Source organism: Argopecten irradians, chromosome 8, assembly GCF_041381155.1.
Source record: "Argopecten irradians isolate NY chromosome 8, Ai_NY, whole genome shotgun sequence".
NCBI classification, from domain to species: domain Eukaryota; kingdom Metazoa; phylum Mollusca; class Bivalvia; order Pectinida; family Pectinidae; genus Argopecten; species Argopecten irradians.
The window spans coordinates 26681229-26694627 of NC_091141.1; the positions used below are offsets into that span (position 1 = coordinate 26681229).

The 13399-nt window shown below is 37.9% G+C and overlaps 1 protein-coding gene across 1 annotated transcript in view; it reads right to left on the bottom strand.

The window, feature by feature from the left end:
- Window positions 1-3300: 3300 nt before the first annotated feature.
- LOC138330001 (uncharacterized) overlaps window positions 3301-13399 on the bottom strand; it is a 32073-nt gene continuing 21974 nt past the window's right edge. The window contains exons 5-10 of the mRNA XM_069277333.1: window positions 11253-11641; window positions 10901-10954; window positions 10436-10574; window positions 8743-8858; window positions 4731-4803; window positions 3301-4453 (exon numbers count right to left, since the gene is read on the bottom strand). Of these exons, the coding sequence (XP_069133434.1) occupies window positions 4203-4453; window positions 4731-4803; window positions 8743-8858; window positions 10436-10574; window positions 10901-10954; window positions 11253-11641 (1022 nt within the window). The 3' untranslated portion in view covers window positions 3301-4202. The remainder of the gene's footprint in view (window positions 4454-4730; window positions 4804-8742; window positions 8859-10435; window positions 10575-10900; window positions 10955-11252; window positions 11642-13399) is intronic.

The window sequence follows — 13399 nt, forward strand, 5'->3', positions numbered from 1 at the left end:
AAGCAATGCTTCTGCAAAGTTCCAATTTAAATAATCTATCTCGGGATCCCTGACTTGAATAAAAATGTAGCGGAAAAGCACAGATATAATATTATGACAGAAACATATATAAGAGATATTGGAAACTCCTCCATTGCCCTTGTACAAATAAACTATAGGACAGAGAGACCCTTGTATGTGACTAGGTTTTTATATCTACTCTTTTATGCGCACACAAAGAAGATATTGGTATTCTGATATGATATCGTTCAATAATTTTCCAAAGGTAAAAAACAATCTATGTATTGGTAATTTAAAAAATATGCATTTCCATCATCGACACTCCAGGAGTTATCACAAACACATGGATATAACGACAGTGATAATAACCCCTGGAATATCGAGAATGCGCATTTCCGACTTTTAATTTCTGATTGAAAATAGTAAAATGGCTAATTTGCATGATGGTATAGAATAACCACATGTATGTATGTTAAAACCTTTTACTATGAAAGTTGACGACATTGACGGATCATATAAATGTGTAGACTATATGAACATAATTGTACAAGTGTCCGTATACCTTTGTCCTTTGATAATTTAGTCAAATAGCACATCGAAGTTTCGATTTAATTAGGAAATATATCTGTTCTAATGAAAGTTGTAGTTGGTATTACTATGACCTGTCCGTAATATTGTCCACCACGTGATCAATGATTATCGTTCTCCACCATTACGCATTGTGGTGCTTTACGTGTTATAGTCCGAACCCGAGCCCACGCGTAACGTTTGTCTACAACTGCATGTACTACAATCGCTCTCACAGTAGTGTACCTTACCGTTTATCTTTTAGATGCACGATGATGTATGAAAAGTTGTTCTTTCTATGAAAGAAACAATTAGCAACTCTCATGTAGTTTTGCGAACCGACTCGATTATGGGTAAACCGTACACATCAGACCCACTTAATTGTATAGATATACGATTAGGAATCCCAAACGAGATAACCTGGCGCCTTATCCCGACTCCTGACAAAGGTTATCCAGACGCCTTATCCCTATTCCTGACACAGGTTATCCCGGCGCCTTGTTCAGCTTCCTGATACAGGTTATCCCGGCGCCTTATTCTGGCTCTTGATACAGGTTATCGTGGCGCCTTGTTCAGCTTCCTGTTACAGGTTATCCCGGCGCCTTATTCCGGCTCATGTTACAGGTTATCAAGGCGCCTTGTTCAGCTTCCCGATACAGATTATCCTGGCGCCTTATTCCGGCTCCTGATACAGGTTATCCATGCGCCTTGTTCAGCTTCCTGACACAGGTTATCCTGGCGCCTTGTTCAGCTTCCTGATACATGTTATCCCGGCGCCTTATTCCGGCTCATGTTACAGGTTATCAAGGCGCCTTGTTCAGCTTCCTGATACAGGTTATCCTCGCGCCTTATTCCGGCTCCTGATACAGGTTATCCTGGCGCCTTATCTCAGCTCCTGTACAGGTTATCCTGGCGCCCTATCCAGACTCCTCACACAGGTTATCCAGGCACCTTATCCCTATTTCTGACACAGGTTATTCCGGCGCCTTATCCAAGCTCCTGATACAGGCCGTTCCGGCGCCTTGTTCAGCTTCTTAATACAGGTTATCCTGGCGCCTTATCCCGGCTTCTGATACAGGTTATCCTGGCGCCTTATCCCGGCTCCTGATACAGGTTATCCTGGCGCCTTATCCCGGCTTCTGATACAGGTTATCCTGGCGCCTTATCACGGCCATAACGTTTTCTAGATTTATTCAAAATGACATCGGCTAGACGATAAAAAACATATGAAATCTTTTATGGTGTGTTTCCTCAAGCAGTATTTTCGTTTTGGAATAAACTGATGTTTAGATGCTCTGTGAGAACTTTACCATAAAGCGGGAATATAAAAGAGAATGACAATACATAATTGGGATTTTATAATTAGACCATGTGTCGGGTGTCATGTTAGATATTCTTACTATTAAATATTATCATCGCCATATATTTGTTTATCAAAACCTTTAACAACTATATCTGAAACCTGATCCGAAATAAATTAATTCTTCGCCTTAGACATAAAGACACTATCGAATACTTATCATTTGACATAAAACTTTATGGATTAACTTTGACGACAGTAACCGAAGCCAAGTCCTTGTAGTTTTAATTACTATGACAACATTTACATATATCGTTAATCTGTTTGTATTATACTACATGTATCTACAAAAACATTAAAAAAAATCACTGGCTAGCGGATATCACAGGGATCTTAGAATGAGTTACAGTTTATATCAGTATGAACCCTTCGGAGTGTCCATAGACAATTTTTGTTAGAGTTTTAGTGGTCTAGATTAAAAAAATCGACAAAACTCTAAAACTCATATTCTATATATTACTACTCTGGTGTATAGTGCTATGTAGAACATGATTTTACTAAAAAAAAAATATCTAATATAGACCCCTAAAACTATATGAACACTAGATCTTGTGTCCATATATAAACTGTAACTAATTCCTGTGGGGGATAACATCCCGAGGTAATTAATGAATTGCCGAGGGTGGGACACTTCGGATTTTTTTCCGAAAGTTGCGTGTGACTTTGATTTGATCTCTTGTGGTGGGCATTCCGTTTTTGGGATCGACCAGAAAGCAACACTACGGTCGAGTAGACTTTTTTGATTCTTCAAATTCCATTTGTATATAATCTTGGTCGTCTGTTTAAAGACCGATTTAAAGACTGGGAGACAACCAAATATGATTTAGACCAGTGACGTTTGTTTTTGCCGAAATGTAGACTATTGATGCATTTTCCCCGCATGTATCTAAGTTTCAAAGAAAGAGGGAGGGAAAGAAGCAGAGGAGGAGAGAGGAAGACGATCTATCTTGTATTTGACTAGTCTAGATCATTCAACGACGACTCTCACTGGATTCTCTTGCTACATTTTATATTCCTAATTAGATATAAAATACTGTAACCCTACTTCTTTTCGCGTGCAATTGGCTGTTTTCGCGATCTAAGTCATTTTGTGAAATCATATCTTCATTATTTGTCTCGATTGCTAATCTTCGCGAGACGTTAGGGAGAAGCAAGTAAGTTTGGAAGAAGAGAAAAGATAATATCCTAAATTTAGTAGCCTTTTGAAATAGGAGCAGCAGGTACAATTCCTACGTCCTATATATAGCTACATGCAGGGAACTTCAGCAGGACTATAAATTAACTACATGTAACTAAATGCTGCTTTTCTCTTCCAAAAATGATCTGAAAAAATTACAAAGACAACAATTGTTAATGACAAAGACAAGTCAGACTCAAAAATTACAGAATTGTGTTTATTTGGTACATGTATCCTCCATCATATCCATCCCTTTGAAAGTTCAGTGCGAACCTATCATCCTACACAAACGCGTGGATGTTCCTATTGATAAATCAACCAATCATCTTGATATTTTTATACAGACGACATTTTATTAAACCATTAGTAAAACAGATATATAGCTTTATATTTCATGTTTAAAAAAGTTCCGCCAAAATTGCAACCGACATCTAAATATTTCCGAGGTCAATCGAAATAAAATCGATTGTTTGATGCTGTGCCACTGAAGGAATCGACTTTTATTTGTAATATTTCAACACTCGAGACTTATTTTGTATGCTAGAATATAAATGGCTGGTCTTAATATATTATTATTTAAATATGACTTCTTTTATTTTCAGGTTTTGACATGGTCAAAAGTCCTGTATTTCATGTTGGACTAGTAGATAACTCAATGTCCTCGATATTCCAGGGTTTACTACCAGTGTCGTTATATCCACCAATGGACTATGTATAACGGCAGTGTTAGTAACCACTGTAGTATCGAGGATGATCCCTGATGATCATGTCCTATCTTACTCCATGTGAGACTTTAATCAAATCATCCTCGATAGTCAAGGGATTGCTATCACTATCGTTATATTTACCCATGCAATATGTCATAACAAAAGGAGAAAAAACAAACTGAATAATCACTTGCCTGCATGGCCTCGTTTGAAGATTACAGAGAGCGATGTCGATACTTTTGATGTACATCAAAACACCAAACTACCTCTTCATTTTGTTGTACGCAGAGCCTTCAGTTTTGCTACGATATATTCTAGGGGTGAACATAATATCAGTGATAGTAACGAGTATCGAGGAAGCGAGGACCATGACATGGCAGTAAAGACTCTATCATGGAGAAGAGGATTTTTCAATCGGGCCCATGAGGCCTGTAGATTCGTTGGATTCCTCTATGTTATATAGTATAACACCAGATTGATCTCCTGCCTTAATGTCTTCGTCTTTAGACGATGTCGAGGACTTCCGGCCGCCATTAACTTCCGGTTTTGTTTCACTTCCTGGGCGCTTCAGTGGAGACTTGGAACTGAGAAAAGCCAGCGATGTGTGTGGTTTGGACGAATTATGGTTGTTATTTTCAACATCTGGGAAATAAAAACATCATTTTATGGTTTCACTCTATCATTTTGTATTGAAATCTCGGCAAATTTTCTAACCAGGAGTCCAGGACTTAGATTGACAAATCATTTTATGTACATCAAAATACCCGATACTTGCTTTCAAGTTTGAATTAGTTGATACACTTACAATTTTTATGCGATACACTGCTCAAACATAAAATTGAATTCACCCAAACCGACTGGCACTTTATTCGTTTTTCAGACATTGCTGGACATTAAGAGACAAGGTTTAATACATTACCCAGACATTGTTGGAGTTTCCATTCCGGGATGCCTGCCTCCGAACACAACTTACGGACGTTCTCCATACCAACCTGTACAATTATTAAATGTTATGTTGAGAGTTTTTAATAATATGTTTATAGTAAAATAAAGCAAGACACACTGTGTTGATACGAGTGTCATTTAAAAGCAAGAAAATGTTTATGGGTCTCATAGAATAATATAAAGACACCCCAAATTAGGTATAACATATGTATGAATTATTTATCTGTAATATCTGGTGTTGGATAGTCTGATGACAAAACAAATCAAACCATGCGGGAGATTTTTTAACGTGAGTCATCGATAAGCGTCATGTCCGCCTCTGAAATTTGACATACAACAAAACTGATAAGCAGTTCAGGAGAAAACAATCTGGCCAATCACAGGCTTACAGAGACTTCCTTATAGATTTCATAGTCATGATCAGCGACACCAAACTTCGCAGCCATACGATCAACCACAGTGTACCGTTGTTCACTTCTTTTGTTGTACATCAAAGGACCAAAAACCAAACCATCTTTCCCTGAGCCTTTGATTTTGCTATGACACATTCAAGAGATATATATTGACAGTGATAGAAACCACTGGAATAACGAGGATGTGTAAAAGGAGAAAATATACAAATACAAGAATAAGGAACGTCCCCGAAAATACACATAACAAAAAAAGGATCACACCAAACCTCCACACAATAAAATAAGGATCACCCTAAACCTACATACAACAAAATAAGGATCACCCCAAATCTACACACAATAAAATAAGGATCACCCCAAATCTACACACAACAAAATAAGGATCACCCCAAATCTACACACAACAAAATAAGGATCACCCCAAATCTACACACAACAAAATAAGGATCACCCCAAATCTACACACAACAAAATAAGGATCACCCCAAATCTACACACAACAAAATAAGGATCACCCCAAATCTACACACAACAAAATAAGGATCACCCCAAATCTACACACAACAAAATAAGGATCACCCCAAATCTACACACAACAAAATAAGGATCACCCCAAATCTACACACAACAAAATAAGGATCACCCCAAATCTACACACAACAAAATAAGGATCACCCCAAATCTACACACAACAAAATAAGGATCACCCCAAATCTACACACAACAAAATAAGGATCACCCCAAACCTTCACACAACAAAATAAGGATCACCCCAAACCTTCACACAACAAAATAAGGATCACCCCAAACCTACACACAACAAAATAAGGATCACCCCAAATCTACACACAACAAAATAAGGATCACCCCAAATCTACACACACAACAAAATAAGGATCACCCCAAATCTACACACAACAAAATAAGGATCACCCCAAACCTACACACAACAAAATAAGGATCACCCCAAATCTACACACAACAAAATAAGGATCACCCCAAACCTACACACAACAAAATAAGGATCACCCCAAATCTACACACAACAAAATAAGGATCACCCCAAACCTACACACAATAAAATAAGGATCACCCCAAATCTACACACAACAAAATAAGGATCACCCCAAATCTACACACAACAAAATAAGGATCACCCCAAATCTACACACAACAAAATAAGGATCACCCCAAATCTACACACAACAAAATAAGGATCACCCCAAACCTTCACACAACAAAATAAGGATCACCCCAAACCTTCACACAACAAAATAAGGATCACCCCAAACCTACACACAACAAAATAAGGATCACCCCAAATCTACACACAACAAAATAAGGATCACCCCAAATCTACACACAACAAAATAAGGATCACCCCAAATCTACACACAACAAAATAAGGACCACCCCAAACCTACACACAACAAAATAAGGACCACCCCAAACCTACACACAACAAAATAAGGACCACCCCAAACCCACACACAACAAAATAAGGATCACCCCAAACCCACACACAACAAAATAACGACCACCCCAAACCTACACACTACAAAATAAGGATCACCCCAAATCTACACACAACAAAATAAGGATCACCCCAAACCTACACACAACAAAATAAGGACCACCCCAAACCTACACACTACAAAATAAGGATCACCCCAAATCTACACACAACAAAATAAGGATCACCCCAAATCTACACACAACAAAATAAGGATCACCCCAAATCTACACACAACAAAATAAGGATCACCCCAAATCTACACACAACAAAATAAGGACCATCCCAAACCCACACACAACAAAATAAGGACCACCCCAAACCCACACACAACAAAATAAGGATCACCCCAAATCTACACACAACAAAATAAGGATCACCACACCAAAATAAGGACCACCCAAACCACACAACAAAAAAGGATAAAATCTACACACAACAAAATAAGGATCACCCAAATCTACACACAACAAAATAAGGACCACCCAAACCCCACACAACAAAATAAGGACCACCCCAAACCCACACACAACAAAATAAGGATCACCCCAAATCTACACACAACAAAATAAGGACCACCCCAAACCCACACACAACAAAATAAGGACCACCCCAAACCCACACACAACAAAATAAGGACCACCCCAAACCTACACACTACAAAATAAGGACCACCCCAAACCTACACACTACAAAATAAGGATCACCCCAAACCTACACACAACAAAATAAGAATCGACTATGTATTACTAGTACAGGGACCGAAATAAGGATTATCCATAATTTTCAGATAAGGGTTATAAGGGGATTATCTACAAACCTACCCTTAACAAAAAGGATCATTCACGAATCTTAAGATGTCACAATAAGGATCGACCCCAAATCTACAAAGACGGAATAAGGATTATCCACGATTGGCTTGGTTTATTAGAGAAACGTCCTATTAACAGCCAGGATCATGTAAGGACGATCTCCCATAGGTGTAATGTGTACCGATATATTTTGGGAGGCTGTGGCATATTAGTGTTGTGTTTCCTTGTAATAGTAAAACGCTTACTCTTTTATAGTACTACCTCACCGAAGCAAGCTGCCGAAGACACCAAGAAACACACCCCACCCGGTCAAATTTGTAGACAACGGGGGTCATACCCGAATTGAAAGATATGGAAATAAGGTATAGTAGGGTCGAGAGAAACCAGTGAGGAGCGCATACTTATAGAGCTACACATGATGGATACATTATTCATTTGATGAAGTGGGTAGATACCACATTTCACACAAAAAGTTTATTTCGTTTTTATCGTCATTATATTGTCAATATATTACCAAACCTTTAAACTGACCATAGGTAAACTCGCATATTTTAAGACCGCGGTCCTTGATTGTCCACCCCAGGTCGAGATTTCAATCATGTGACACTACAATACCGTCACGAGATTGAATGTAGTGATACGTCAGCTGGTTTTAACGTTTAGATAAAAGGGACTGACCCTTCAGCTGGATAATTATCCAGTGACCGCCGGGCATATTGTAAGTGGCCTGATTTTGGCGTGGAAAGGGTATAAGATATACATATTTGTATACAATATACATATATTGGCTACCACTTCCATTGCGAGTTGGAAATTAAATTTCGCTCGTAAATAATTGTGTCAAATAAGAATAGTTAATCATACTATAATTCTAAATGAGAATTCGTCAATCCTTCGACAAGGGACTGTTCTAGACCTAAGCCTACATTCTAGTTGTTTTAGTTTTAATATTTTGTGTAAAGTTAGATTCTTTCTCAATCTCTAGTCTTTAAATAGTTCTAAATTGAACTATCAAAAAAATCCAATGTTAAACAAATTGTATAATTTAACTATAATAAATTATTGAATTACCGGCCTTACATCTGACTATTTTTCCTTTACATCGCGAGTCAAATATCTGTATCATACTATTTCACTTGAACAGAGACCTCCCAGCCGAAATCAACAAGTCGCGATATGCGTTGATATAAAATTTACTAACGACTACAAATTGACTATAAACAACACCTAGTAAACAAAATGCCTTACCCTGAGGGTCTTTAACTCTTGTTTGGTCGTCTTCAGTGAGGCGCTTATCTTTTTCTTTTGAGAGTATAGTAGTTTTAACCTGAAGTGACCGTGGTCCATTACCGCTACAATGAGGCCTTTAGGGATGAAACAGGGAAAAACAATCACAAAGTTGTTTTGTTTTCTTTTTGTGTTAATTAGATAGATTGATATCAATTCCGTCCCCTTACTTACTTTAATAACCACTTACTTTACTTTAAAATGGTTCAGGACCAGAAATTGCCCCGACTCCAATTTCTTGAAACAAAATAAACATCAGACGGTCTTCATTAAGACACGGATTTAAGTAAAAATAACTTGAGATAAATATACATGTATGGAGTTTACTTAAAGTCAATCGCTTTCAAGAAATCGAGACAGGTTCCCAATGTCATAGAACAGTCTTTAGTGTAACTGTGACAGTCATGAGTGTAACTCTTACAGTCTTAAGTGTAACTTTGACAGTCCGAAGTGTAGCTAAGACAGTCGTAAATGTACTCTAACAGTCCTAAGTGTAACTGACAATCCTAAGTGTTGCTCTGACAGTCTTAAGTGTAACTCTGACAGTCTAAAGTGTAACTAGCTGATAGTTCTAAGCGTAACTAACAATCCTAAGTGTAACTAACAGTCCTAAGTGTAACTGACAGTCTTAAGTGTAATACTGACAGTCTTAAGTGTAACTGAGTCTTAAATGTAACTGACAGTCTTAAGTGTAACTGACAGTCATAAGTGTAACTGACAGTCTTAAGTGTAACCGACAGTCCTAAGTGTAACTCAGACAGTCCTAAGTGTAACTAACAGTCATAAGTGTAACTTTGACAGTCCTTAGTGATATGAACAATACACCTTTATTACCACTTACTATTGACCACCCTTATAACACGCCACGGCACCAAAAACGCCAGTATGAAGACGTATCTCTGGATAGGGAACATGTAACTCTGGCAGTCCTAAGTGTAACTAACAGTCCTAAGTGTAACTGACAGTCCTAAGTGTAACTGATAGTCCTAAGTGTAACACTGACAGTCCTTAGTGTAACTAATAGTCTTAAGTGTAACTGACAGTCCTAAGTGTAACTTTGACAATCCTAAGTGTAACTGAGTCCTAAGTGTAACACTGACAGTCCTAAGTGTAACTGAGTCCTAAGTGTAACTGACAGTCTTAAGTGTAACTGACAGTCCTAAGTGTAACGCTGACAGTCTTAAGTGTAACTGACAGTCCTCAGTGTAACTCTGACAATCCTAAGTGTAACTGACAGTCCTAAGTGTAACTGACAGTCCTAAGTGTAACTGACAGTCCTAAGTGTAACTGACAGTCTTAAGTGTAACTGACAGTCCTAAGTGTAACTCTGACAGTCCTAAGTGTAACTGACAGTCCTAAGTGTAACTCTGACAGTCCTAAGTGTAACTGACAGTCCTAAGTGTAACTTTGACAGTCCTAAGTGTAACTCTGACAGTCCTAAATGTAACTGACAGTCCTAAGTGTAACTGACAGCCTTAAGTGTAACTGACAGTCCTAAGTGTAACTCATTCAGTCCTAAGTGTAACTGACAGTCCTTAGTGTAACTCTGACAGTCCTAAGTGTAACTCTGACAGTCCTAAGTGTAACTGACAGTCATAAGTGTAACTCTGACAGTCCTTAGTGATATGAACATTACACCTTTATTACCACTTACTATTGACCACCCTTATAACACGCCACGGCACCAAAAACGCCAGTATGAAGACGTATTTCTGGATAGGGAACATGGTGAGGCCCTTGATGAAAACCAGGTCCAGAGTGAAGGACACCACTACAATTATACTGTCAAAAACCTAGACAACAAAACAAAATTATATATTATCAGTGTCGCTGGAACCTAATGATAATGTATTGGAAACTATCAATATGTCTCTACTTTAATATTTTCCCGCCTTCACAAAAAGTTATGAAACTCCCGCTGTCATGATAGAGTTATAACATTCTCCCACCTTCACGACAGAGTAATAAAACTCTCCCGCCTTCACAATAAAGTTATAAAATTCTCCCGCCTTCATGATAAAGTTATAAAATTCTCCCGTTATAACGATAAAGTTATGGTAGTATCCCGCCTTCATCATCACTTGTTATTTTGCGATCAATTAAGTTTAAGAAAAACTACCTCCACTTTCCTATGGAATATTCCCCTTCCTTCACAAAATACTTTAATTCCAGTCTGAAAGAAAGAAAACAACACTTTTTATTGTTAACCCTTTTCTTCCGTTTAAAACTTGTCTTTCTGTTGTGTGTGCATTTGCGATATTAGTGGAACAAAATCGAAGCTATTTGTAATTGATAGTTTTGATATGATGAATGATTTTGGCAACATCGATAAAGATTTTCGATTTTAAATACCAGTGTCATCCTGATTAGCATATTTCATTACAAAATACAGAAAGTATATTTAAATAAAGTATATATAAATAAAAGCGATATTTCTTTCCATAAACTTGTTAAGAGAGGACACGATCTACCTCTATCACTAAAATGGCCAATATCGTTATGCTAGCTTTGTGGAGTCCATGAGCAACCTCTTCCTCTATGCTGTGGTGATGGGGGTCATTTTTAACGGCCGGAGCATGCGCATTCTGTAACTGCGCTTCATTTATTTTTTTAATTGTAACATTTAGCCCTTTCTGGTTTTCAAAAACATAACCATGTTGAGATGCCAAATTTCTCTTCCTATGGTGACGTAATGTGACGCTGGAATTGCTGCCGACCGATTGATTGCCCCAGGAAATATTGGCGTGAATTAACCGACTATAAAGACTGTCGATATCGTGCACGGGCGGAACATCTGGGTACTTTTCTTCAATGGCGTCCATGAAGTGTTGAGACTGTTTATCCGATTTATCAAGAAGGTCTGGAAATACAGGTAAACGTATATACTAAAATTCCTCATTTTTCATTAGATTAGTACCACACAATACCAAATCATTTGCTCATAAAAATATAATTTCGATTTCGAGAAAACATTACTTTGGCATATGTATTTTATTTCAGTGCATTAAAAGGAATGAAACAGACAACGGGCTTTTCCTTGTTTAAATCCTTTTTTTTTGTTTGACTTCTTGAGAAATCTTATTTATTCAAAACACATACAGCGTGTCTATATTAGCTCTCAACCACACCAGGCCTCTATCCCGATTCACTTTAACTCCATCCGCCAAAAAACCTTCCAACACCACACCGGTATACACGCCAACTCATATTGCCAAAACGCTCACCCTGCGCTGCCGTAGCTTCTTCCCCTTGCACCCACTCCATCCAACTCCATCCCACCCAACAAACCACCACTCCACCTCAAACCCATCTCACCCGCTCTTGTCCCTTTCCTATGCCATCCCATATCTTGTATTGTGTGTGCATATATATATATATATATATTACAGTCTCTTATAATTTTGTATAGAATGGCCTCTTCATTTAAAGAAACTTTGTTGTATTTATTATGTAATATTTTTTAATTGAGGGTGATATTTGCATCATCTGCCACTTCTGCTCAGGTTACCTCGTAATGGTACACTTGCTGGTCAAACAATCGTTCCTCTTCGCCCTACCCCGCAGCTCCAAATAGCCATACAACGGTAACGACCCTTATATGCTTTATCACCCTGATACTCACATTTATCTTCGCACTCAACCCCCCCTCCCCCGACCTGATACCCACACTTTCTCCAATCTGTCCTTACATCACTAAACCTCGCTCCATACTTCACCCGCTACACAGCATATAGAAAATTTTATGCAACGTGAAAAAAGCTTATTTCATTACAGTTTGATTTGTGTCCTTGGAAGATGTTCATGCGGCCACGCTTGATACTAACATTTGATACTAACGATAATGTTTATATTTAGAAAGAACACAAAAGTTTGTGACAGCTTGTACGGGGCTATACCGACCTTCTACCCCTCGAACCAGTCAAATAACTAGTTTCTATGCGTCTTATATTAGCATCTACAAAAAACAATCATAGTATCGGGTGACGTTACCATGGTTACCGACAAAGTATGACGCACATCTTTTGTTAAATAGTTTGATGTTGACATATATCTGGTAGTTTTTGCATAAATTATGACGTTGGTCCAGTATTTCTTTCAAATCAGATCTTGTGTATTTCTTTTGTTAGACATGCTAATTAGAACGAAAATAAAAGTTCTGAAACATCGAGAGGTCAGAAGTATTTGTGTTACCTAAGTTTTCCATTGGATGCATGTGTGTTTGTAAACACTAGCGATGTTGAAGATGAAACCGAGACGTCGAGTTATCAAGCCGTATCGCCTTCCCTGTGTATTTTAAACTGACTGATGCTTCACCGCCGACAGAACATAAAAGTGTATATAAGTGTCTAAATAACACCAAAGTACAATTGATATAATTTCTTTCGCTTTTTGTAAATGAGCAATTAATACTTAATTCCATATAGGGAATAGTGCAATGGATTTTGTTTTCGGGACGCAATTAGTTGTTTTTAATAGTTTTATCTTGAAGTAAAAAAAAGAAGCTCATTATTTTCAATGGTGGTAATGGTGTAAAGCAGATAACTTATGTAACTGAAGGAAAATACTTATTCGCCTGCTCCTGTTTTTGATACAGAAACACCATTCGTCAGTTGTGGGG